This window comes from Salmo salar, chromosome 23 (genome assembly GCF_965601325.2).
Source record: "Salmo salar chromosome 23, fSalSal1, whole genome shotgun sequence".
Taxonomy (NCBI): Eukaryota; Metazoa; Chordata; class Actinopteri; order Salmoniformes; family Salmonidae; genus Salmo; species Salmo salar.
The window spans coordinates 7,992,509-8,017,363 of NC_138313.1; the positions used below are offsets into that span (position 1 = coordinate 7,992,509).

The 24,855-nt window shown below is 42.9% G+C and overlaps 1 protein-coding gene across 1 annotated transcript in view; it reads right to left on the reverse strand.

Annotated features, from left to right (window-relative positions):
- The window catches only part of LOC106584012 (phosphatidylinositol 3-kinase regulatory subunit gamma), a 324,331-nt gene that overhangs the window by 218,540 nt on the left and 80,936 nt on the right, over positions 1-24,855 (reverse strand). The window contains exons 3-4 of the mRNA XM_014168762.3: positions 14,919-15,011; positions 14,638-14,715 (exon numbers count right to left, since the gene is read on the reverse strand). Coding sequence (XP_014024237.2) covers positions 14,638-14,715; positions 14,919-15,011 — 171 coding nt within the window. The remainder of the gene's footprint in view (positions 1-14,637; positions 14,716-14,918; positions 15,012-24,855) is intronic.

The window sequence follows — 24,855 nt, forward strand, 5'->3', positions numbered from 1 at the left end:
ATGAGCTGTGCAGTTTCCTCCCGGTTACCCAGTCACCGTCTGTCACTACCCACAACCCTCTACTGGGACAACCGTCAGCACCAGATTCAAACCTCCGTGGACTCCTGGGACGCAGATCATTTCATTGATCAGGACTTCGCCAGAACTACAAATCCCCTGTGTGAAGTGTCCTATCCCTCTGCAGATTCAAGCCCTCGATGGACGGCCCATTGGCTCCAGTCAGGTGGAATATCAGACCAAGCCCATTCTACTGCAGGTTGGGGTGAACCTCTCAGAGACTCTTAGTTTTCTTTTGATCACTGTTCCTGAGAACAGTGGTTCTCCTAGGGTACCTTGTCCTAGGGTACCCCTGGTTAGTGCTACATAACCCAATATTCTCCTTGTCCACGGGACACCTACTAGACTGAGGTAAGGACTGCCAAACTAAATGTCTAAGACCCCCACCAAGAGCCTCACCGTGTCCTCCTGCATCCATTGAAGACCAAGACTAATCCGCTCCTCCTCCCAAATACTTTGACCTTCGGGAGCCTTCAGTAAGAGGCAAGCCGCCACCCTTCCCCCCTATCGTCCATACGACTGTGCCATAGAACTCCTACCCGGCTTCACACCTCCCCGGGGCCGTCTGTACTCCCTCTTGACCCCTGAAGCAGAAGTCATGGACAATTACATCCAGTAGTCGCTGGAGCCAGGTTTCATTCACCCCTCTATATCCCCAGCTGGCGCAGGCTTCTTCTTCGTGGGTAAGAAGGATGGAGGCCTGCGTCCTTGCATCGATTACAGAGGCTGAACCAGATTACGATCAAGAATTCTTACCCCCTACCCCTGATGTCCGCCGCCTTGGAAGTTGGCCCAAGGGACCCAATTCTTCAAAAAACTAGACCTCCGCAACGCTTACAATCTGGTGAGGATCAGGGAGGGAGATGAGTGGAAAACTAGTGGTCACTATGAGTATTTAGTCATGCCCTTTGGATTATCGAACTCACCGGCAGTCTTTCAAGCATTGGTCAATGACACGCCTAGGGATATGTTGATTCGGTTCGTCTTTGCTTACCTCAACGACATCCTGATTTTCTCCAAAACCCTTCTGGAACACATACTGCACGTCCACCAAGTCCTGAGATGCCTCCTACAGAGTCAACTATATGTCAAGATAGAGAAGTGTGAGTTCTACGTATCCAAAGTTTCCTTCCTGGGTCATATTATCTCTACCACAGGCATCCAAATGGACCCCGTAAAGGTTGAGGCGGTCGCCGACTGGCCCCGTCCCACCTAACTCAAGTAGGTCCAGCAACCTTTTTACAGGCGTTTTATAAGCAACTTTGGTGCGGTGGCAGCGCCTCTCACGGTCCTAACACGCAAGTCCCAGACCTGTTTTTCCTGGACTCCCGAGGCTGACAGGGCATTCATGGAGCTCAAGGGATGTTTCACCTCCGGACCCATCCTCGTTCATCCTGATCCTACTCATCCCTTTGTGGTAGAGGTGGATGCCTCGGACACCGGAGCAGGGGCAGTCCTTCACAGCGGAACAAGGAGGACAAGAACCTGCACCCATGCGCCTTTCTCTTCAAGCGGTTCTCACCAGCGGAATGCAACCGGGAGCTCTTGGCAGATAAGTAGGCCCTTGATGGATGGAGACACTGGTTGGAGGGGGAACCTCATCCTTTCGTGATCTGGACGGACCATAAGAACTTGGTCTCCATTCAAGCAGCCAAGAGGTTGAACCCTCGCCAGGCTAGGTGGGCTGTTTTTTAACAGGTTCGATTTCACACTAGCCTATCGCCCAGGATCCAAGAATCAGAAAGCAGACGCTCTGTCCCGCCAACATGATGTCTCTAACGAGGAGAGGGACTCTGAGCTCACCATCCCCAGCTCCCACAATGTGGCCCCTGTGATATGGAGTATTGAGACCAGGGTACGACAAGCCCAGACCCAAGAACCTGACCCTGGCGGGGGTCCCACTAACAGACTTTACGTTCCACGATCAGCTTGTTCCCGAGTACTACAATGGGGGCATTCCTCTAAATTAACTGGGCATCCAGGGGTTAATCGGACACTGGAGTTCCTGAGGCGGAAATTCTGGTGGCCCAACATGATTGAAGATGTGCGATCCTTTGTTGTGGCCTGTTCCACCTGTGCCCAAAGCAAGTCCTCACGACAGCGACTGGCTGGGTTGCTACAACCTCTGCCCATCCCCAGCCGGCTCTGGTCCCACCACCTGTCCGTAGACTTTATCCCAGGGTTACCTCCATCCCAAGGGCTTACCACTATCCTGGTGGTCGTTGATCGTTTCTCCAAGGCAGCCCATTTCATTGCCTTACACAACTTGCCCTCAGCGAAGGAGACCGCTGATCTCATGATTACCCATGTATTTCGACTACACAGACTTCCCCAGGACATTGTCTCGGATCGTGGGCCCCAGTTCGTCGCATGGTATTGGAAAGCCTTCTGCTCCTTGTTGGGGGCGTCAGTGAGTCTCTCCTCTAGATTCCACCCACAGTCGAATGGGCAAACGGAGCGGGCCAACCAGGAGCTGGAGAAGTTCCTCCTCTGCTTTGTCTCCACCCAGGCCAGCAACTGGAGCAAGTTCCTTGTCTGGGCGGAATATGCTCACAACACACTGCAGAACTCGTCCACTGAACTTTCGCCATTCTAGTGTCAGTTTGGGTTTGCCCCCCCAATTTTTCCTGAACAAGAGGCCGAAGCGTTGGTGTCATCAGCCGAGGCGTTCATTTGACGATGCCGCCGCACCTGAATCAGGGCGCGATCCTCCTTGCTCCGCTCCTCTACCTGACACAAACACCTGGCAAACCGGCACCGAAGGCCTCTTCGGCTCCTCCGACCGGGTCAACGGGTGTGGCTGTACACCCGTGAACTTCCCTTAAAGATGGGCTCACAGGAGCTCACTCCACGCTACATAGGACCATTCAAGATCCTGAGTCGCATCAACCCAGTCACCTATCGCCTCCAGCTTCCCAGATCTATGAGGGTCTCTCCATCCTGCCATGTCTCCCATCTCAAGCTGATAAGGACCAGTCCCTTCTCTCCCACCACATCTGCCACTCCGCCCCCTCAACTTGTTGATGGTCGCCCGGCCTACACTGTCCGGCATTTGTTGGAGGCTCGTCGGGTCCGAGGCACCCTGCAGTACCTGGTGGACTGGGAGAGCTACAGCCCTGAGGAGCGGGCGTGGGTGCCTGCCTGGGACATCCTGGATCCAGGACTTGTTTGGGACTTCAACCACCTACGTTGTGGTCGCCCTGGTGGCTGGAGCCACTCTTAGAATGGGGGGCACTGTCATGGTTCCACCTTTCACCAGAGGGCGGCAGAGACTATCCTAGGGACATTAACGACACTCAGGTGTTTACAATTTACTCATTATGATGTCCCTGTTAACCTCTCTGGGGTATGTGGGACGTGACCGTTCCACCTGCGGGACACACTATTCAACAGCCAGTGAAATAGCAGGGAACCAAATTCAAAACGACAAAAATCTCATAATTCAAATTTCTCAAACATACAACTATTTTATCCCATTTTAAAGATAAGATTCTCATTAATCCAACCACATTGTCCGATTTCAAAAAGGCTTTACGGCGAAAGCATAATATTAGATTATGTTAGGACAGCACGTAAACAAGAAAAACCACACAGCCATTTTCCAAGCAAGGAGAGGCGTCACAAAAACCAGAAATACAGCTAAAATGAATCACCAACCTTTGATGATCTTCATCAGATGGCACTCAGGACTTCATGTTACACAATACATGTATGTTTTGCTCGATCAAGTTCATATTTATATCCAAAAACCACTTTTTACATTGGCGAGTGATGTACAGAAAATGTATTGCCTCCAAAATTTCCGGTGAATGAGCACATCAATTTACAAAAATACTCATCATAAACGTTGATAAAATTTACAACAGTTATTGAAAGAATTATAGATACACTTCTCCTTAAAACCTGTTGGGGCTAGGGGGCAGTATTTTCACGGCCGGATGAAAAACGTACCCAATTTAAACAGGTTACTACTCTGTCCCAGAAACTAGAATATGCATACTATTAGTGGATTTGGATAGAAAACACTCTGAAGTTTCTAAAACTGTTTGAATGGTGTCTGTGAGTATAACAGAACTCGTATTGCAGGCAAAAACCTGAGAGAAACCCAAGCAGGAAGTGGGAAGTCTGGTACTTGTAGTCCGTTCAAGTGATTGCCTTGACTGTATACAGTGACTTAGGGTTCATTTTGCACTTCCTAAAGCTTCCACTAGATGTCAGCAGTCTTTAGAATGGTGTTTGACGATTCTATGGTGAATTTGAAGGGAATACCAGCTGTGGTAAACTGGTGTCCCATTATAAGGCATGGGCTCAAGTCACGCACAATGACTTGGGAGCGAGCTGAGTTCATATTCAGTCCTAGAGAGAACGGATAGGTCCGGTTGGAATTTTATTGAAGATATATGATAAAAGCAACCTAAAGATTGATTCTATACATCATTTGACATGTTTCTACAAACTGTAGTATAACAATTTTGACTTTGCGTCTGGACTAAGTAAGCACACGCGTAGTGGATTTGGATAGCGAACCTAACGCGCGAACAAAATTGATTATTTGGAAATAAATATGAACTTTATCGAACATTTATTGTGGAGCTGGGGTTTCTGGGAGTGCCTTCTGATGAAGATAATCAAAGGTAAGCGAATATTTAGAATGTAATTTGTTAGTTTTATTGACTCCAAGATGGCGGGTTTCTGTTTGCTAGTTGTTAACCTGTTAGGGCTAGGGGGCAGCATTGACACGGCTGGATAAAAAACATACCCGATTTAATCTGGTTACCACTCCTACCCAGTAACTAGAATATGCATATACTTATTACATATGGATAGAAAACACCCTAAATTTTCTAAAACTGTTTGAATGGTGTCTGTGAGTATAACAGAACTCAAATGGCAGGTCAAAACCTGAGAGATTCCTTTACAGGAAGTGGCCTGTCTGACCATTTCTGGAACTTCTTTGCCATCTCTATCATTTACTAAGGATCTCTGCTCTAACGTGACACTTCCCACGTCGTCCATAGGCTCTCATAGCCCGGGAAAAAAGAGAATGGCGTCATTCCAGCCCCAGGCTGAAACACATTATCGCCTTTCTCAAGTGGCCCATCAAGAGACACTAGCTTATGCGCGTGACCCCGACCGCCCCCGCCTTTGGGATTTTTTCCTCTGTTTGCCGAAAAGGAGATTCCCTGTCGGAATTTTATCGCTTTTCTACGAGAAAAATGACGTAAAAATTGATTTTAAACAGCGGTTGACATGCTTCCACGTACGGCAATGGAATACTTTGAATTTTATTGTCAGGAATTGCGCCAAGCGCGCGACACTTCTTTACTATTTCGGATAGTGTCTTGAACGCACGAACAAAACGCCGCTATTCGGATATAACTATGGATTATTTTGGACCAAACCAACATTTGTTATTGAAGTAGACGTCCTGGGTGTGCATTCTGACGAAGACAACAAAAGGTAATGACATTTTTATAATAGTAAATATGATTATGGTGAGTGCTAAACTTGCCGGGTGTCTAAATAGCGAGCCCGTGATGCCTGGGCTATCTACTGAGAATATTGCAAAATGTGCTTTCACCAAAAAGCTATTTTAAAATCGGACATATCGAGTGCATAGAGGAGGTCTGTATCTATAATTCTTAAAATAATTGTTATGCTTTTTGTGAACGTTTATCGTGAGTAATTTAGTAAAATGTTAGCGAATTCCCCGTAAGTTTGCGGGGGGTATGCTAGTTCTGAACGTCACATGCTAATGTAAAAAGCTGGTTTTTGATATAAATATGAACTTGATTGAACAAAACATGCATGTATTGTATAACATAATGTCCTAGGGTTGTCATCTGATGAAGATCATCAAAGGTGAGTGCTGCATTTAGCTGTCTTCTGGGTTTTGGTGACATTATATGCTGGCTTGAAAAATGGGTGTCTGATTATTTCTGGCTTGGTACTCTGCTGACATAATCTAATGTTTTGCTTTCGTTGTAAAGCCTTTTTGAAATCGGACAGTGTGGTTAGATTAACGAGAGTCTTATCTTTAAATGGCTGTAAAATAGTCATATGTTTGAGAAATTGAAGTAATACGATTTTGAAGATTTTGAAAATCGCGCCACAGGATGGCAGTGGCTGTTACGTAGGTGGGACGAATTCGTCCCGCCGGTCCCATAGAGGTTAATGTCATCTGGGCTGTACTCAGATTATTGCAAATTGTGCTTTCGCCGCGAACCTTTTTTGAAATCGGACAACGCGATTACATTTAGGAGAAGTGTATCTATAATTCTGTGCATAACACTTCTATATTGATCAATGTTTACGATGAGAATTTACGTACTATGTGTGCTCATTGTGCTGATTCACCGAAGGTTTGGAGGGAAAACATTTCTCAACATTACGCGCCAATGTAAAATGCTGTTTTTGGATATAAATATGAACATTATCAAGCAAAACATACATGTATTGTCTAACATAATGTCCTAGGAGTGTCATCTGATGAAGATCATCAAAGGTTAGTGCATCATTTAGCTGTGTTTTGGGTTTTTGTGATGCATCTAGTTGCTAGGAAAATGGCTGTGTGGTTTTTCTTGTGTTGGAACTGTCCTAACATAATCAAATTTTATGCTTTCGCCGTAAAGCCTTTTTGAAATCGGACAATGTGGTTAGATTAACGAGAAGTTTATCTTTAAAATGGTGTAAAATAGTTGATTGATTGAGAAAATTGAATTATGAGATTTTAGCTGTTTTAAATTTGGCGCTCTGATTTTCCACTGGCTGTTGTCAAACTCAATCCCGTTAACGGGATGAGAACGGGAAGGGGTCCCATAGAGGTTAATGCAACCACTGTGTCAGATTTCAAAATAGGTTTACGGCGAAAGCACATTTTTCAATACTATGAGTACAGAGCACAGCGATCAAAGCAAGCTATACAGTTACCCGCCAAGTTCTGGAGTCAAAAAAAGTCAGAAATAGTGTTATAAATCTTCACTTACCTTTGCTGATCTTCGTCGGAATGCACTCCCAGGACTCCCACTTCCACAAGAAATGTTCATTTTGTTCGCTAAACTCCATATTTATGTCCAAATACCTCTGTTTTGTTTGCGCATTCAGTCGATTTATCCAAATGCGCCATGCTCACGCATTTTGTTGAGACGAAAAGTCCAAAAAGTTATACTACAGTTTCTAGAAACATGTCAAACGATGTATAGCATCAATCTTTAGGATGTTTTTATCATACATCTTCGATAATATTCCAACCGGACAAATCCTTTGTCTTCAGAAAGGAAAAAGAAAGCACCTCGCGCTGACGGCCACGCGCATGAATGATCTAATGGCACTCAGCCAGACACCTGGTTGAAATGACTGTCATTCCCTTCCAGGTCACAGTAGAAGCCTGTAACAATGTTCTAAAGACTGTTGACATCTAGTGGAAGCCTTAGGAACTGCAAAATGACCCCTAAGTCACTGTAGTTTGAATGGTGAATCAATTAAAAAAACTACAAGCCTCAGATTTTCAACTTCCTGGTTGGATTTTTCTCAGGGTTTTGCCTGGCATATGAGTTCTGTTATACTCACAGACATCATTCAAACAGTTTTAGAAACTTCAGAGTGTTTTCTATCCAAATCTACTAATAATATGCATATCCTACCTTCTGAGTAGCAGGCAGTTTAATTTGTGCACGCCTTTCATCCGGATGTCAAAATACTGCCCCCTACCTTAGAGAAGTTAAAAGAGGTGTGTTTTCTGATGTCCTTTGCAGAAGCTTGAATAGTTTACCATGTGTGTTTGTTTCCTGAGTGAGTTTCGAGACTTAGTGTTTGTTGTTGTGTACTGTGATCCTGCGGCTACCGTTTCTCAGTAAAGTATTATGTTTATCCTTAACCTCTGATTCCTCGTCTGGTCTCTTCTCTGCACCTGGGACCAACCTTACCACATCACAGTCAGACTGTTAAATCGCCATCACTAGCCGGCTACCACCCAGTTACTCAACCCTGCACATTAGAGGCTGCTCCCCTATATACATAGACATGGAATAACTGGTCACTTTAATAATCAAATCAAATTGTATTTGTCACATGCGCCGAATACAACCGGTGTAGACATAACAGTGAAATGCTTACTTACAAGCCCTTAATCAACAATTCAGTTTTAATAAAAATAAGTGTTAAGTAAAAACTGGATAAATAAAAGTAACAAGTAATTAAAGAGCAGCAGTAAAATAACAATAGTGAGGCTATATACAGGGGGTACCGTTACAGAGTCAATGGGTGGAGGCACCGGTTAGTCGAGGTAACTGAGGTACGTAGAGTTTTAGTGACTATGCATAGATAATAAACAGAGAGTAGCAGCAGCGTAAAAGGGGAGGAGGGGGGGCAATGCAAATAGTCTGGGTAGCCATTTGATTAGCTGTTCAGGAGTCTTATGGTTTGGGGGTAGAAACTGTTAAGAAGCCTTTTGGACCTAGGCTTGGCATTCCGGTATCGCTTGCCATGTGGTAGCAGAGAGAAAAGTCTATGACTAGGGTGGCTGGAGTCTTTGATAATTTTTAGGGCCTTCCTCTGACACCGCCTGTTATAGAGGTCCTGGATGGCAGGAAGCTTGGCCCCAGTGATGTACTGGGCCGTACGCACTACCCTCTGTAGTGCCTTGCGGTCGGAGGCCGAGCAGTTGCCATACCAAGCAGTGATGCAACCAGTCAGGATGCTCTCGATGGTGCAGCTGTATAACTTTTTGAGGATCTGAGGACCCATGCCAAATCTTTTCAGACTCCTGAGGGTCCCCAGTGTTGAGGATTCCATTATTATAATAATAATTCCATTATTTTACTTTTAGATTTGTGTGTATTATTGTGAATTGTTAGATACTACTGCACTGTTGGAGCTAGGAACACAAGCATTTCGATACACCCACAATAACATCTGCTAAATAAGTGTATGTAAGCAATACAATTTGATTTGATTTTGATTTGATACTTTGTCCATGCCAAATTACTGAGAGGGTTGTGGAATAGTGTGAGAGTTTACACCCTATGTAATAACTCCCTATTACATAACAAAAGGACCCATGCACTGAAGAGAACACCGCCTCAGCCAAAACACAGAGAGGAAAACTGTCTGCATGGAAAGTTCTCAGAACTATATTATCCTACCCCCATACTGTGTACCATTAACACTTCCTACATAACAAAGACCTTACCACACTGCACAAAGAGACATTCTCAGAGAGAGAGACAGAGAGATTTCTGTCTAGCTCTTTTTCTAATATTCTCTCTCTGTTTTATCTGTTCCATTAGTAATGTCTTCCTCCCACTCTTCCTCTCCCCACTAAGAGCATCGGACGTGTGCCTTTACAGGTATGCATGTATAAGAGTCATGTGTCAACCCATTTCTATACATTAATTCCCTCTCCCATGTCTACTCCTGGGCACATATATGACCTGTTCATGTATGTTAGCTGGCCTTGCTCTTTCCATACCTGTAATGTATGTGCATTTCTGCATTTACTGTACATTTGTGTTGAATTCTCTCATCCCTATTTCTGTCTGCCAATATGTATGTCTGTATTAACTATATTACTGGGAGTCAACTCTTCTTTGTCAATTTCTTTGATTACATGCATGTCTTTACCCTCGCATTGACCCCTTATTTCCCCCTGGATGAGGAGGCCAAGTATGTGTGTGTTTGTTTGTGTGCACAACAATATACCACTCTAAACAACCATCATAAATATAATTCAAAAGAGAAACATTACTTTTTGCAGTGAAGATTCATACAGGTTCATTGATGATAAATAATGAAACAGTTATAGTTCTGCAACCTTTATAGACCATAGAGACAGGATTGGGAAGTAACTAATTACATGTAATCTGATTATTCCCCCCCCCCAAAAAAAAACTGTAGTCAGTTACGTTACCATCAAAAATATTGTAATCAGATTACTTTTGAAAAAATTGCATTTCAAATGTGTTTGATGAGTCCTTTCTTCTTCTGTCTTCTTCCAATGACCCTTAAAGGGAAAGTAATCCAAAAGTAATCAGATTATGTTTCTGAGTTTAGGTAATCCAAAATGTACACTACTGATTACAATTTTGGACAAGTAACTAGTAACTGTAACATATTACATTTAAAAAGTAACCTACCCAACCCTGCATAGAACCTGAAATTGCTTGTCTCAACCTTGATTCAGTGTCATTTTGATTATGCCTGCTCTGCATGGTATTGTGGGCCATCAAAAAACTGAAAAGGGGAAATGCCAATCATGTAAATAATGTTATCAGGTATATGCTGCATGTCCCCCCAAGGACCCACATGGGGTACAAGAGTTCCAGGAGGTGGGCTAGTTGCCTTTGGAGTCCAGAGAGCACCAATTTAAACTCAATCATATGTTTGACCTCTTAAATGATCGTGCCCCAGGATATATGAAAAACAACATTGATATGGTCTGTAACCATTACATTACCAGAGCTAGTGTTATGTCTTGTAAAATCCACAGAGTAAACAGTACAGCGAGGAGCAAGTTTTTCTATACAGGCATTTGTCTATGGAATAGCCTCCCCTTAGAGATAAAGAAAAGAAAAAGTCGAAATAGATTTAATAAGCAGGCAACGGTTTTCATTTGGACAAGTTTTCTAAGTTAAACCACTCCACTAACCCCTTGTGTCCCCTACTGCTGGTCAGGTGTATGTATTTGAATGATAGATATTACGAGCAATGAATAGATTGTTTTTAAGCTCGAAATGTGAAATGAATATGGTTTATTTTTAAGGTTAGGGAAAAGTGCAGTGAATAGTGCCACTTTCTAGGATGTCAATATAAATTAATGCATTTATGGTAGTTTGTAATTTCGTCTTGCCTTTTAATCATATGTGTTATTGTTTTTACCATCGAGGACCACTTTGGAAACAAGTGTTTTAATTCCTACATAAATGATCCTCTGGGTCCACATTGCACATTTTGATGTATATGTCTGTTACACAAATAAATTCAATCCAATAGAGATAACCAAACCATTGAGATCTTATAATTCTATACTGTATGTGTTCTCCATGTAGTTCTATGTCTGAAACTGCGTAGATGCTACAGTGGCTTGCGAAAGTATTCACCCCCTTGGCATTTTTCATATTTTGTTGCCTTACAACCTAGAATTAAAATAGATTTTTTGGGGGGGTTTGTATCATTTGATTTACACAACATGCCTACACTTTAAAGATGGAGAATATGTTTTATAAAACAAAAAAACTGAAAACTTGAGCGTGCATAACTATTCACCCCCACAAAGTCAATACTTTGTAGAGCCACCTTTTGCAGCAATTACAGCTGCAAGTCTCTTGGGGTACGTCTCTATAAGCTTGGCACGTCTCTATAAGCTTGGCACATCTAGCCACTGGGATTTTTGCTCATTCTTCAAGGCAAAACTGCTCCAGCTCCTTCAAGGCAAAACTGCTCCAGGTTCCGCTGCTGTACAGCAATCTTTAAGTCATACCACAGATTCTCAATTGGATTGAGGTCTGGGCTTTGACTAGGCCATTCCAAGACATTTAAATGTTTCTTAAACCACTCAAGTGTTGCTTTAGCAGTATGCTTAGGGTCATTGTCCCACTGGAAGGTGAAGCTCCGTCCCAGACTCAAATCTCTGGAAGACTGAAACAGGTTTCACTCAAGAATTTCCCTGTATTTAGCGCCGTCCATCATTCCTTCCATTCTGACCAGTTTCCCAGTCCCTGCCGATGAAAAACATCCCTACAACATGATGCTGCCACCACCATGCTTCACTGTGGGGATGGTTTTCTCGGGGTGATGAGAGGTGTTGGGTTTGCACCAGACATAGTGTTTTCCTTGATGGGCAAAAAGGTCAATATTGGCGTCCCGGGTGGCACAGTGGTCTAAGGCAGTGCTAGCTGTGCCACCAGAGACTCTGGGTTTGAGCCCAGGCTCTGCCGGCTGCGACCGCGAGGCTCATGGGGCGATGCACAATTGGCCAAGCGTCGTCCGGGTTAGGGAGGGTTTGGCCGGCAGGGATATCCTTGTCTCATCGTGCACTAGTGACTCCTGTGGCGGGCCGGGCGCAGTGCATGCTGACCAGGTCGCTAGGTGTACGGTGTTTCCTCCGACACATTGGTGTAGCTGGCTTCCGGGTTGGATGTGCGCTGTGCGCTGTGTCAAGATGTGCGCTGTGGTTGTGTTGTGTTTCGAAGGACGCATGGCTCTTAACCTTCGCCTCTCCCGAGTCCGTACAGGAGTTGCAGCGATGAGACAAGACAGTAACTACTATCAATTGGATACCACGAAATTGGGAAGAAAAAGGGGTAAAAAAACTGCTCAATTTTAGTCTCCAACATGCCTTTTGGCGAACACCAAACATGTTTGCTTATTTTTTTCTTTAAGCAATGGCTTTTTTTCTGACCAATCTTTCGTTAAGCCCAGCTCTGTGGAGTGTACAGCTTAAAGTGGTCCTATGGACAGATACGCCAATCTCCTGTGTGGAACTTTGCAGCTCCTTCAGCGTGATCTTTGGTCTCTTTGTTGCCTCTGATTAATGCCTGGTCCATGAGTTTTGGTGGGCGGCCCTCCCTTGGCAGGTTTGGTGTGGTGCCATATTATTTCCATTTTTAATAATGGATTGAATGGTGCTCCGTGGGATGTTCAAAGTTTCTGATATTTTTTTATAACCCAACTCTGATCTGTACTTCCCCACAACTTTGTCCCTGACCTGTTAGGAGAGTTCCTTGGTCTTCATGGTGCCGCTTGCTTGGTGCTGCCCCTTGCTTAGTGTTGTTGCAGACTCTGGGGCCTTTCAGAACAAGTCTATATATACACAGATCATGTGATAGATCATGTGACACTTAGATTGCACACAGGTGGGCTTTATTTAACTAATAATGTGACTTCTGAAGGTAATTGGTTGCACCAGATCTTATTTAGGGGCTTCATAGCAAAGGGGGTGAATACATATACACGCACCACTTTTTAGGTTTTTATTTTGTTTTATTTTTTTCATTTCACTTCACCAATTTGGACTATTTTGTGTATGTCCATTACATGAAATCCAAATAAAAATCTATTTAAATTACAGGTTGTAATGCAACAAAATAGGAAAAACGCCAAGGGGGATGAATACTTTTGCAAGGCACTGTATGTGTTATATTGTGTATGAGATGCTGAGTGTGTATGAGATGATGTGTGTCATATTGTGTATTATAAACCGGGTAGTTTGTGTACTGGATGCTGATTGTCTGAAAGCTGTGGTATACCAGACAATATACCACGGGTATGATGCAAAATTACGTGTTTAGTGTTCTAATTATGTTGGTAACCAGTTAATAATAGCAATAAGGCACCTTGGGGGTTTGTGTTATATGGCCAACATACCACTGCTAAGGGCTGTATCCAGGCCATATTATTAACCTTTGACGTACGAGTTACCATATCCGGTCTCAGGGATGGCTAACTATGGAAATCCCTTCGGTTTACTCAGTTAGGTAAATCTGCTTTAATTGTCTTTGCACCCTATGTATGGAACAACCTACAGCGTTCCCTACAACTGGATGTTCTGTTGTCTCTTGGGCAGTTCAACATGTTGATTGGAGACCTCTTTGCCTTTTTCTTGAATATTTGTATTATACTGTATTTTCTTTTATTTTGTAAATTGTGTTAATGCAGGGTTCCATTGCAAAAGAGATCTTAGTGTCAATGTTGATCAACATGCTCTCACAGTCTCACTGCAGGATTAGACATTTCAAGTGAGTGTCCATCACTGGGATCGGACATGCAAGTAATGGGATTACACCCATCCACCAACTCCGTCCACAATGCCCTTGCAAAACCCAACCCTACTTTATGGTAATAGCACTCACTGTTGCCCCTAGGTATGGATAGAAGTCTAATTTTGATGTCATATAAGAAAATATACCACACCCCCCTCGGGCCTTATTGCTTAATTAGATGCTGTTCTGTATAAGATGCTGTGTATACCATTGTGCCTCTACTGGTTCTGTCACCACTGTGTTTGTAATGCTGTGGGCTCAATGGGTCTCAGTTAGACTTATGTTCTGCCTGCACAAATATAACAGAGTCAGAGCACTCCCTTGTGGAGCCAGCCTGAACTTCAGCACAAACTTTCCCAACTTTCTCTCTACTGGGATAGACTACCAATTCTGGCTATCAGCAGTAATCTACTGTATGCCTTCTGTATGAGTCAGCACACCGGAGAGATGCTGTACTGAGAGATTATATTCAAGACTTATTAGGCCCAGTGCGTCCGTTAAATACCTAGCAGGCTGACACCTGTTGAGTTGACATGCTGCAATTTCTGCATACAAATACTGTAACTCCACAACTCCTCAAATACTGTAACTCTACAACGATTTAGTTTGTAGTTGCACAGATAGTATGAACCTGTGTTATGTAGGGTTAAGGTACATGTGTTATGTAGGGTTATGTAGGGTTTATATACCTGTGTTATGTACGTTATGTTATGTAGGGTTTATGTACATTTCACATTTACATTTTAGTCACTTAGCAGACGCTCTTATCCAGTAGTGAGTGCATACACCTGTTTTATGTAGTGTTATGTAGGGGTTTATGTACCTGTGTCAAGAGCCTGTCTCAGTTCTGGGGGTCCGGTGGAGGCTGGGGGTGTCCGGTACAGTGGCTCACTCTCCAAGCCTAGACAAGAGAGGGGCAGAGGAATAAGTGAAAATAGTTCAATTTCAATGCATCCACAACATACTTTAGGCCTACTACATAATAACTCTATATTCATAAAGATGCATTTGAAGAGATCAAACATGGAATCATAATAATTCCTGAATTGTGTACAATATGAATTACCAACATGTTTTTTTTCTCTAAGTTGTGGATGTTTTTACCTTGTCTCTCCAGAGCTTCTATCAGCCTGTGTAGTACCACAGGAGCCTGCTCAGGCAGAGCACACACCTCTGGGGCCTCCCTTGGCCCCCCACCTAGAGAGAGAGACACCAAGAGAGAGAGAGATGGGAGAGAGGGGGAGAGAGAGGGAGGGAGGGGGAGGGATGGGGGAGAGAGAGATATAAAGAGGAAGAGAGGGAAATGGAGGGAGGGAGAGAGAACAATGATCAGAGATGCTACATACAATACACACTGAATCAAGAGAAACACAAGACAAGCATATTCCCTTAGTGCTTCACTTTGCTGACCCACACACAACCACATAGTAGAACAGGAAAATGTGTGTGTGAGAGAGAGAGAAAAGAGAGAGAGGAGAGAGAACAGAAAGAGTGAGATAGATTTGCATGTGCATGCTTAAATCTTTGACCTGTACTGTCTCTGTGCATCTCTGTCTATTTCAGGAGCAGCATTTCAATTCCGCTCTCCTGCTCCATGTGACAAATGCACTCTCCCCACTCACACATGCCACCTTCATCTTTTACCCCCATCCCACTGTGTGTGAGAGAGAGTGAGAGAGATATTTTTTTTAACAATACATTTCACAACACATTAAGTGTGTGCCCTCAGGCCACTACTCTACTACAACATATCTACAACACAAAATCCATGAGTACATGTGTGTATAGTGCATATGTTATCATGTCTGTGTGTGTGTCTCTTCACAGTCCCTGCTGTAATGTGTATTTTACTTGATGTGGAATAGAGGTCCATGGAGCCATGGCCATGGCGATATGTAGTACTGTGCGCCTCCCATAGTCTGTTCTGGACTTGGGGACTGTGAATAGACCTCTGGTGACATGTCTTGTAAGGTATGCATAGGTGTCCAAGCTGTGTGCTAGTAGTTTAAACAGACAGTGCGGTGCATTCAACATGTCAATACCTCTCACAAATCCAAGTATTGATGAAGTCAATCTCTCCTCTACTTTCAGCCAGTAGAGATTGGCATGCATGTTGTTAATGTTATTTCTCCATGTACATTTAAGGGCCAGCAGTGCTGCTCTGTTCTGGGCCAAGTGTAATTTTCCTAAGTCCCCCTTTGTGGCACCTGACCACACAACTGGACAGTAGTCCAGGTGCGACAAAATCAGGGCCTGCAGGACCTGCCTTGTTGATAGCGTTGTTAAGAAGGTAGAGCAGTGCTTTATTATGGACAGACCTCTTCCCATCTTAGCTACTGTTGCGTCAATATGTTTTGACCATTACAGTTTACAATCCTAGGTTACTCAAAGCAGTCTAGTCTCCTCAACTTGCTACATTTTCACATTATTCATTAGAACATTTTGTTGAGGTTTAGGGTTTAGTGAATAATTTGTCCCAAATACAATGCTTTTAGTTATTTAAATATTTAGGATGAACTTATTTCTTTACACCCATTCTGAAACTGACGGCAGCTTTTTGTTAAGTGTAGCAGTGATTTCACTTGCTGTGGTAGCTGAGTCATCAGCATACATAGACACACAGGTTTACTCAGAACCAGTGGCAGGTCATTAGTAAAGATTTTAAAAAGTAAGGGCCCTAGACAGCTGCCCTGGGAAATGCCTGTTGGCTTCCATTAATGAACACACATGTGTTCTGTTTGACAGGTAATTGTCAATCCACAATATAGTAGGGGATGTAAAGCCATAACACAGCAGAAGATTATGATCGATAAAGTCAAAAACTGCACTGAAGTCTAACAAAACAGCACCACCCACAATCTTTTTATTATACATTTCTGTCAGTCAATCATCAGTCATTTGTGGCGTACATGTTGAATGCCCTTCCCCCTATAACCTTGCTGAAAATATGTTGTTAATTAGTTTACTATGAAATAGCATTGTATCTGGTCAAACATCATTTTTTCAAAAATTTTACTAAGGGCTGGTAACATGCTTATTCGTCGGCTGTTTGAGCCAGTAAAGGGTGCTTTGCTATTCTTGGGTAGCGGAATTATTTTTTCTTCCCTCCAGGCCTGAAGGCACACACTTTCCTGTGGGCAGTTTTGCTCGCAAAAGTGATTGCTGTCCTCGTTATGAAATGATCAAATTATATTGGTTGTAACTCATCTAATTACGCAGTTACATGCTTATTAGTTCGACGCTGAAGGAGAAGACGCATCAGTTGTCACAAAAGATTAGGTATTTTCGGAAGGTGGAAAAAAGTAATATGAGCAACAAATGTTAGTGAACCAAGGATTTGTAGCGTTTGAATAGATTTTCTGAACGATACATGCTACATTTGAATCCTTTTGCGGTCCCGTGGAGTTTAAGTTCAAGGTTAAGTTCAAGCATCAGCCAATTAAAATCGTTGAGGTAGTTGCACGTGATCAAAGGCTATATGTTAGCTGTTCACATTACATAAGCTTGCACATATATCTCCATGCTAACCTCAGCAGGTGTAATCTAGAGGCGAAAGAAACGCTCACCTATTTAGGCAAGGTGCTGGCTAGCAGAGTAGAACACTTTAAAAAAATCGATACAAAAATATTGCTCAGATGCAAAAATATTTATGTCCAACGTTTCGACAGACAAGCTATCTTCATCAGGGTATAATGACAAACAATGCGAGATGACTCATTTATATAGTGTCAAAAGACACTCACAGGTGTCTGTAATCATGGCCAGTTGTGGCCTGATTTCATTGGTTCATTCTCATATAATCAAATAGCATATAAAAACATAAATTTGGCTACATAAGCCTACACACATTTACAATAGCAAAATCATAATCACAAGAATAGCTTCAGATCAAAATCTACGTTGAGGCCAAAGCGAGCAAGGGTCTTTAAATTAAAGATCCAGGCAGCCTCTCGTTTAAAAAAATAAATTGTCGAGGTCACCCCCTCTCCTAGGGAGGGTGACATGTTCGATGTCAATATAACGAAGAGATGAAATCGAGTAGTTTTCTTCCAAAAAAACCTCAGCAGGTGGCCATGATTATTTCCTGTAACAAATTCCATATCATCAAATTAAAATCGTTGACGTAGTTGGACGTGTTCCAACACTTGTTCATGGAAGCGTTTAACATAAGTCAAACAGCACTTTCTGATAATCAAAGCAACTACATCACGTGTATTTGACTGACTGGTCAAACTGCTCTCTGTGTAGAGTGCCTAGCTCCACGTAATTGTCGGGGATTGTGGCAAAGGGGTCGAATCTCACATGAGAATATTCCTCCCTTTGAAATGTGGAATTATATGTATTGTGGTAGTGTGTTGAAAAGGGACATAGCCTAAAGCTAACAGCTTGAAAATGAACATTAAGAATGCATTTACTGTAATAACTACCTAGTTTTTCAGCCTTGCAGACAAACACACTGCTATAGCCTAATAATCATATTGCATAGGCTACAGTTGAAGTCGGAAGTTTACATACACCTTAGCCAAATACATTTAAACTCAGTTTTTCACAATTCCTGACATTTAATACTAGGAAAAAATCCCTGTCTTAGGTCAGTTAGGATCACCACTTTATTTTAAAAATGTGAAATGTCAGAATAATAGTATAGAATTATTTATTTCAGCTTTCATTTCTTTCATCACATTCCCAGTGGGTCAGAAGTTTACATACACTCAATTAGTATTTGGTAGCATTGCCTTTAAATTGTTTAACTTGGGTCAAACGTTTCGGGTAGCCTTCCACAAGCTTCCCATAATATGTTGGGTGAATTTTGGCCCATTCCTCCTGACAGAGCTGGTGTAACTGAGTCAGGTTTGTAGGCCTCCTTGCTCACACATGCTTTTTCAGTTCCGCCCACAAATCTTCTATAGGATTGAGCTCAGGGCTTTGTGATGGCCACTCCAATACCTTGGCTGTGTTGTCCTTAAGCCATTTTCCCACAACTTTGGAAGTATGCTTGGGGTCATTGTCCATTTGGAAGACCCATTTGCGACCAGGCTTTAACTTCCTGACTGATGTCTTGAGATGTTGCTTCAATATATCCACATAATTTCCCCTCCCCACGATGCCATCTATTTTGTGAAGTGCACCAGTCCCTCCTGCAGCAATGCACCCCCGCAACATTATGCTGCCAGCCCCGTGCTTCACGGTTGGGATGGTGTTCTTCGGCTTGCAAGCCTCCCCCTTTTTCCTCCAAACATAACGATGGTCATTATGGCCAAACAGTTCTATTTTTGTTTCATCCGACCAGTGGACATTTCTCCAAAAAGTACGATCTTTGTCCCCATGTGCAGTTGCAAACCGTAGTCTAGCTTTTTTATGGCGGTTTTGGAGCAGTGGCTTCTTCCTTGCTGAGCGGCCTTTCAGTTTATGTCGATATAGGACTTGTTTTATTGTGGATATAGACACTTTTGTACCTGTTTACTTCCAGCATCTTCACAAGGTCCTTTGCTGTAGTTCTGGGATTGATTTGCACTTTTCGCACCACAGTACGTTCATCTCTAGGAGACAGAACGCGTCTCTTTCCTGAGCGGTATGACGGCTGCGTGGTCCCATGGTGTTTATACTTGTGCACTATTGTTTGTACATATGAATGTGGTACCTTCAGGCATTTGGAAATTGCTCCCAAGGATGAACCAGACTTGGAGATCTACAACTTTTTTTTCTGAGGTCTTGGCTGATTTCCCAAGGATGAACCAGACTTGTGGAGGTCTACAATTTTTTTCTGAGATCTTGGCTGATTTCTTTTGATTTTTCCATGATGTCAAGCAAAGAGGCACTGAGTTTGAAAGTAGGCCTTGAACTACATCCACAGGTACACCTCCAATTGACTCAAATTATGTCAATTAGTCTATCAGAAGCTTCTAAAGCCATGACATCATTTTCTGGAATTTTCCAAGCTGTTTAAACACACAGTCAAGTTACTGTATGTAAACTTCTGACCCACTGGAATTGTGATACAGTGAATTATAAGTGAAATAATCTGTCTGTAAACAATTGTTGGAAAAATGACTTGTGTCATTGTAACGGGTGTTGTAAGGATCAGACCAAAACGCAGCGGGAACGTGTATACTCATCTTCTTTTTAATGTTGAAGAAGGAAAACAAACCAATCACATATACAAAAACAATAAACAACACTAAACAGTCCTGTCAGGTGTACAGACACTAAACAGGAGACAACTACCCATAAACCCCCATAGCAAAACATCCCTATACATAGGACCTTCAATCAGAGGCAACGAGGAACAGCTGCCTTCAATTGAAGGTCAATGAAAAACCCTAAACATAGAAATAGAAAGACTAGAACATAGAAATATACTAACATAGAACATTAACCAAAAAAACGCCGGAACACTAAACAAACACCCCTCTATATAAACACATAGCCCAACAAACCCCGAACCACATAAAACAAACACCCCCGCCACGTCCTGAACAAACTACAATAACAAATAACCCCTTTACTGGTTAGGACGTGACAGTCATGCACAAAGTAGATTTCCTAACCGACTTGGCAAAACTATAGTTTGTTAACAAAAAAATTGTGGAGTAGTTGAAAAACAAGTTTTAGTGACTCCAACCTAAGTGTATGTAAACTTCTGACTTCAACTGTATATTACATGGACCTGTACACCTAAATGTAGGCCTACATTTTGATAATCATCTACTTTGTCACATTTGCGTTATTTGTTTCAAAAACAAACATTACAAAGTGTAATACAGTAGGACTTTAAATGTATCCCTCTGGTGGCGAAGTTGACCTATTTTAAGAAATGCCATTGGTTTGTCGAAAAAAAGTAGTTAAATCTTTGATAGGCTGATGGGCAATATGGTACAGGAAATAATCACATCAACCTGCTGGGGTTAGCATAGGGCTACATGTGCAAGCTTATGTAATGGGAACAGCTAACATGAAGTTTTTGATCAAGTTTCAAGTTTTACTGTCACATGTCCAAGTACAGTGAAATGACTCTCTTGGAAACTCTAACCCCAACAATGCAATAATCAATAACAATGTAATAACAAGGTAGAACAAAAACACACTATCACATGCAACTACGTCGGCAATTTTAATTGTCTGATAATTAAACTTTTTCTAATGTTCGCAAGTATAGCCCCAACGGGTCTTAATACCCAGTACCCACAACTAGCAGTTAAAGGGTCAACCAACATCTAAGATTCATATAGAAGAAGCCAAGTAGAACTGAGAGCAGCTGTGAAATTCCCACTTTTGGGAATCAATTAGGAGACGAAAGAAAGAAAGAAGCATCCCAATTATGGATTAGCATATCCATGTTGACTAATGTTTGACTGGTATTGTACATACTGTACACACAGCTGAGAGAGCAGGTTACCTATACTGCCTTCTTCATACCATACACACAGCTGTGAGAGCAGGTTACCTATACTGCCTTCTACATACCATACACACAGCTGTGAGAGCAGGTTACCTATACTGCCTTCTACATACCATACACACAGCTGGGAGAGCAGGTTACCTATACTGCCTTCTACATACCATACACACAGCTGGGAGAGCAGGTTACCTATACTGCCTTCTACATACCAAATACACAGCTGGGAGAGCAGGTTACCTATACTGCCTTCTACATACCAAATACACAGATGGGAGAGCAGGTTACCTATACTGCCTTCTACATAACATACACACAGCTGGGAGAGCAGGTTACCTATACTGGGGGTGTATACTATGTATGGAGGTGCATTGTATATCAATAAATACATATCTGATTGTGGCTGATATTCACAGTGTGAGGTATGATACAATGGAAGATGTATACACTGAATATACTACACATTAAGAACACCTGCTCTTTCCATGACATAGACTGACCAGGTGAACCTAAGTGAAATGTATGATCCCTTATTGATGTCACTTGTTAATTCCACTTCAATCACTGTAGATGAAGTAGAGAAGACAGGTTAAAGAAGGATTTTTAAGCCTTGAGATAATAGTGACATGTATTGTGTGTGTGCCATTCAGACAAAATATTTAAATGCCTTTGAGCGGGGTATGGTAGTAAATGCCAGGCGCACCGGTTTGTGTCAAGAACTGCAACGCTGCTGGGTTTTTCACACTTTTCCCTGTGTATCAAGAATGGTCCACCACCCAATGAACATCCAGCCAACATGACACAACTGTGGGAAGCATTGGAGTCAGCATGGGCCAGCACCCCTGTGGAACGCTTTCGACACCTTGTAGAGTCCACGCCCAGACAAATTCAGGCTGTTCTGAGGGCAAAAAGGGGTGCAACTCAATATTAGGAAGGTGTTCCTAATGTTTGGTCTACACAGGGTATGTGCTTCAATGTAGGTTGTATATATGTTTTATACCATGTGGATCACTGTGCATGTTAACCTATCTATTTCCCTCAACTACAGGATCTCTAAGTGGATAGTGCTGCTGGTGTTAAGCAGCATTGTCTCTAGCAGCAGCCCTGGCATGGCCTGCAGTGACCTGATGGTCACACTAGGGGGCATGTGACAGCCAGTCTGACTGGACACTGCACCCTTAGTACTGTTCTGTATGAGCTCTCAGTTTGATGTCATTAAAACACACTGCTTTAATAATAACTTGAGGAAAGTATGAATATATAATATAATGATCTAATAATGCCAGGCAATCAGAATCAAGCAGTGTTGTAAATATTTATCATGTTAAATGACTTGTAGTGTGTGTGCGTGTGCTCTGTAGAGGTATGCGATATAAGATGGGTTCACAAAGCACACATGTATGTACACACACACACACACACACACACACACACACACACACAGTGGCGGGCTGGGGGTAGACTAGTGTGAAATGAGGTGACAAGGACTACAACCCCAGGCCATCGGAATCAAGCAGCGTTGTGAATATTTCTCATGATAAATTACTTGTGTGTATGTGTGCTCTGTGTGAGGGAGATTGTAGAGGTATGCGATATAAGATGGGTTCACAAAGCACACATGTACACACATACACACATTCAAGTATGCACACATGTACACATTGGCAGTCTGAGGGTAGGCTAGTGCCAGATAAGGTGAGAGAGGGTAGAGAAAAAGAGAGGAAGAGAAGAGGAAAAGAGGAAGGGGGGTCGTTTTCCTCATTTCAGTCTTTAGACCTGTAACAGGATGCAACTCCCAACCACCACCACCTCTATCCTCATCCACCATCCCCCATATCAACCTCAACCCCAACCACCCCTTCCCCTATCCTCCCATACCTTCCATTCCCCCCACCCCATAATGGTTTTACACTGGCCCCTTCTTCTTTACCAGACAGACAGACAGAGAGACAGACAGAAACTACCCATCACTCTTATCCTCGCTGAGCCTAGACAGAGATCCAGGTACAGGTGTATCATGGAGGACAGATGTTATGTCACTCTAATGACAGCTAACAACAGCATTATGAAGCCTTTATGTCGACCCTATGTAGTAGTGTTTAGCCTTTAACTGTAGCGTATGTGGTAACCAGCCTCCGTACGTAGACAGACGGACGGACGGACGGACGGACAGGCGGAGTGGAGCACACCATCTATTATTCACCATGGCTAAAATAAGACAAATGACAGAACAGTTTGTTCCCAGTTAACTTAGAACACTCATTAATGGCTAGAATTACTCTCTGTACCAACTTCCAAATCTCTTCTCTTCTCTTGGTGTACCAGATAGACAGTACGGCATTACCCACTGCACAGTCAGTCAGTCACTGTCGATCTGCACAAATGGCCGTGGTGGGTTTAACTCATGCTTTTGGCAGGGTAATGGGCACACATGCTACAGCGATGATGTCCAAAGGTACTACTGCTAGTGGTAATGACTGTGTACTGACATATTGTCAGGGAAGGTTTCAATGTCTTTGTATGTGTACTTATCAAGTAATACTGTGGGGGAACTGAAAAACAGTTAAAAGTTATTGTCTAGGGTACTTTAACTCTGAAGGCATATTCTGTTAGTCTGTGTACCTGTCTGTTTAGCTAACATTTCACTCCTTGTACTCTGTTTCATTGACTAATTATTTCTGATTTATCATAGCATTGCTTACCCGGAACATCTCTCTCATCCCTCTCTTTCCTGTCCTCCTACCCGTCCTGATCTTTCTCTCCCTCTACTTATCACACTGGTCCTTTGTGTCAATAAGTTCTCTTTATCCTGAGAACCTGTCTATACCCTGGTTTCTGACTGATGAGAGGCCCAGTCAGAGACAGCTTCCCGAGCCCCTGAGCCATTTCCCTGGGCAGACATCCAGCCGGGTCCCCCCCCCTCCCCCCCTTCCTCCCCATCTCTCCATCTACCTCCCTCCACGCTACGTCTTTCCATCTCAACCCCATTCATCAACTCTGATAGATAGGGCCACCCCCCTTCCATCCACCTTCAAAATGGAATCACATTCACAAACAACCTGGCATTTACCTCAACAGGGACTCCATGCTGGTTCCACACTCCCACTTACTCACACACACGCACACACACACACACACACACACACACACACACACACACACACACACACACACACACACACACACACACACACTAGCAAACACTCTCTAGCGCACACACACACAGCCATTTCCCTCGCACACACATCCCCTAACCTGGAAAGTAAACATTGCATTGAATAATATATTAAAGGGAGTTGAACCGGCTGATTTAGCCTCAGTTTTAATCCTCCTCATTAGGAAATGCAACTGAGAATGAGATTTGGGTCTTGGAGGCGTGCTTTGATGTGGGTGTCTCTTGTGTGTTTGTTCGCACGTGGGAAGCGTTTGTATTTCCACTCTGCCAAAACAATACATAGTTACAGTTACTCAACATTTTAGATAACTTGAAACAGTCTGACCAGGTCTTGTGTCTGGAAGTAGCCTAGGCTAGCTAGTAAGCTAATTAGCTTCAGCCCCCGGTGTGTGACAGTGGCAAAGATGGTTTGACTTTGGATAGCCTATCTGTGGGGCTAGTTAGGGAATAACAATAAATTACACAATGTA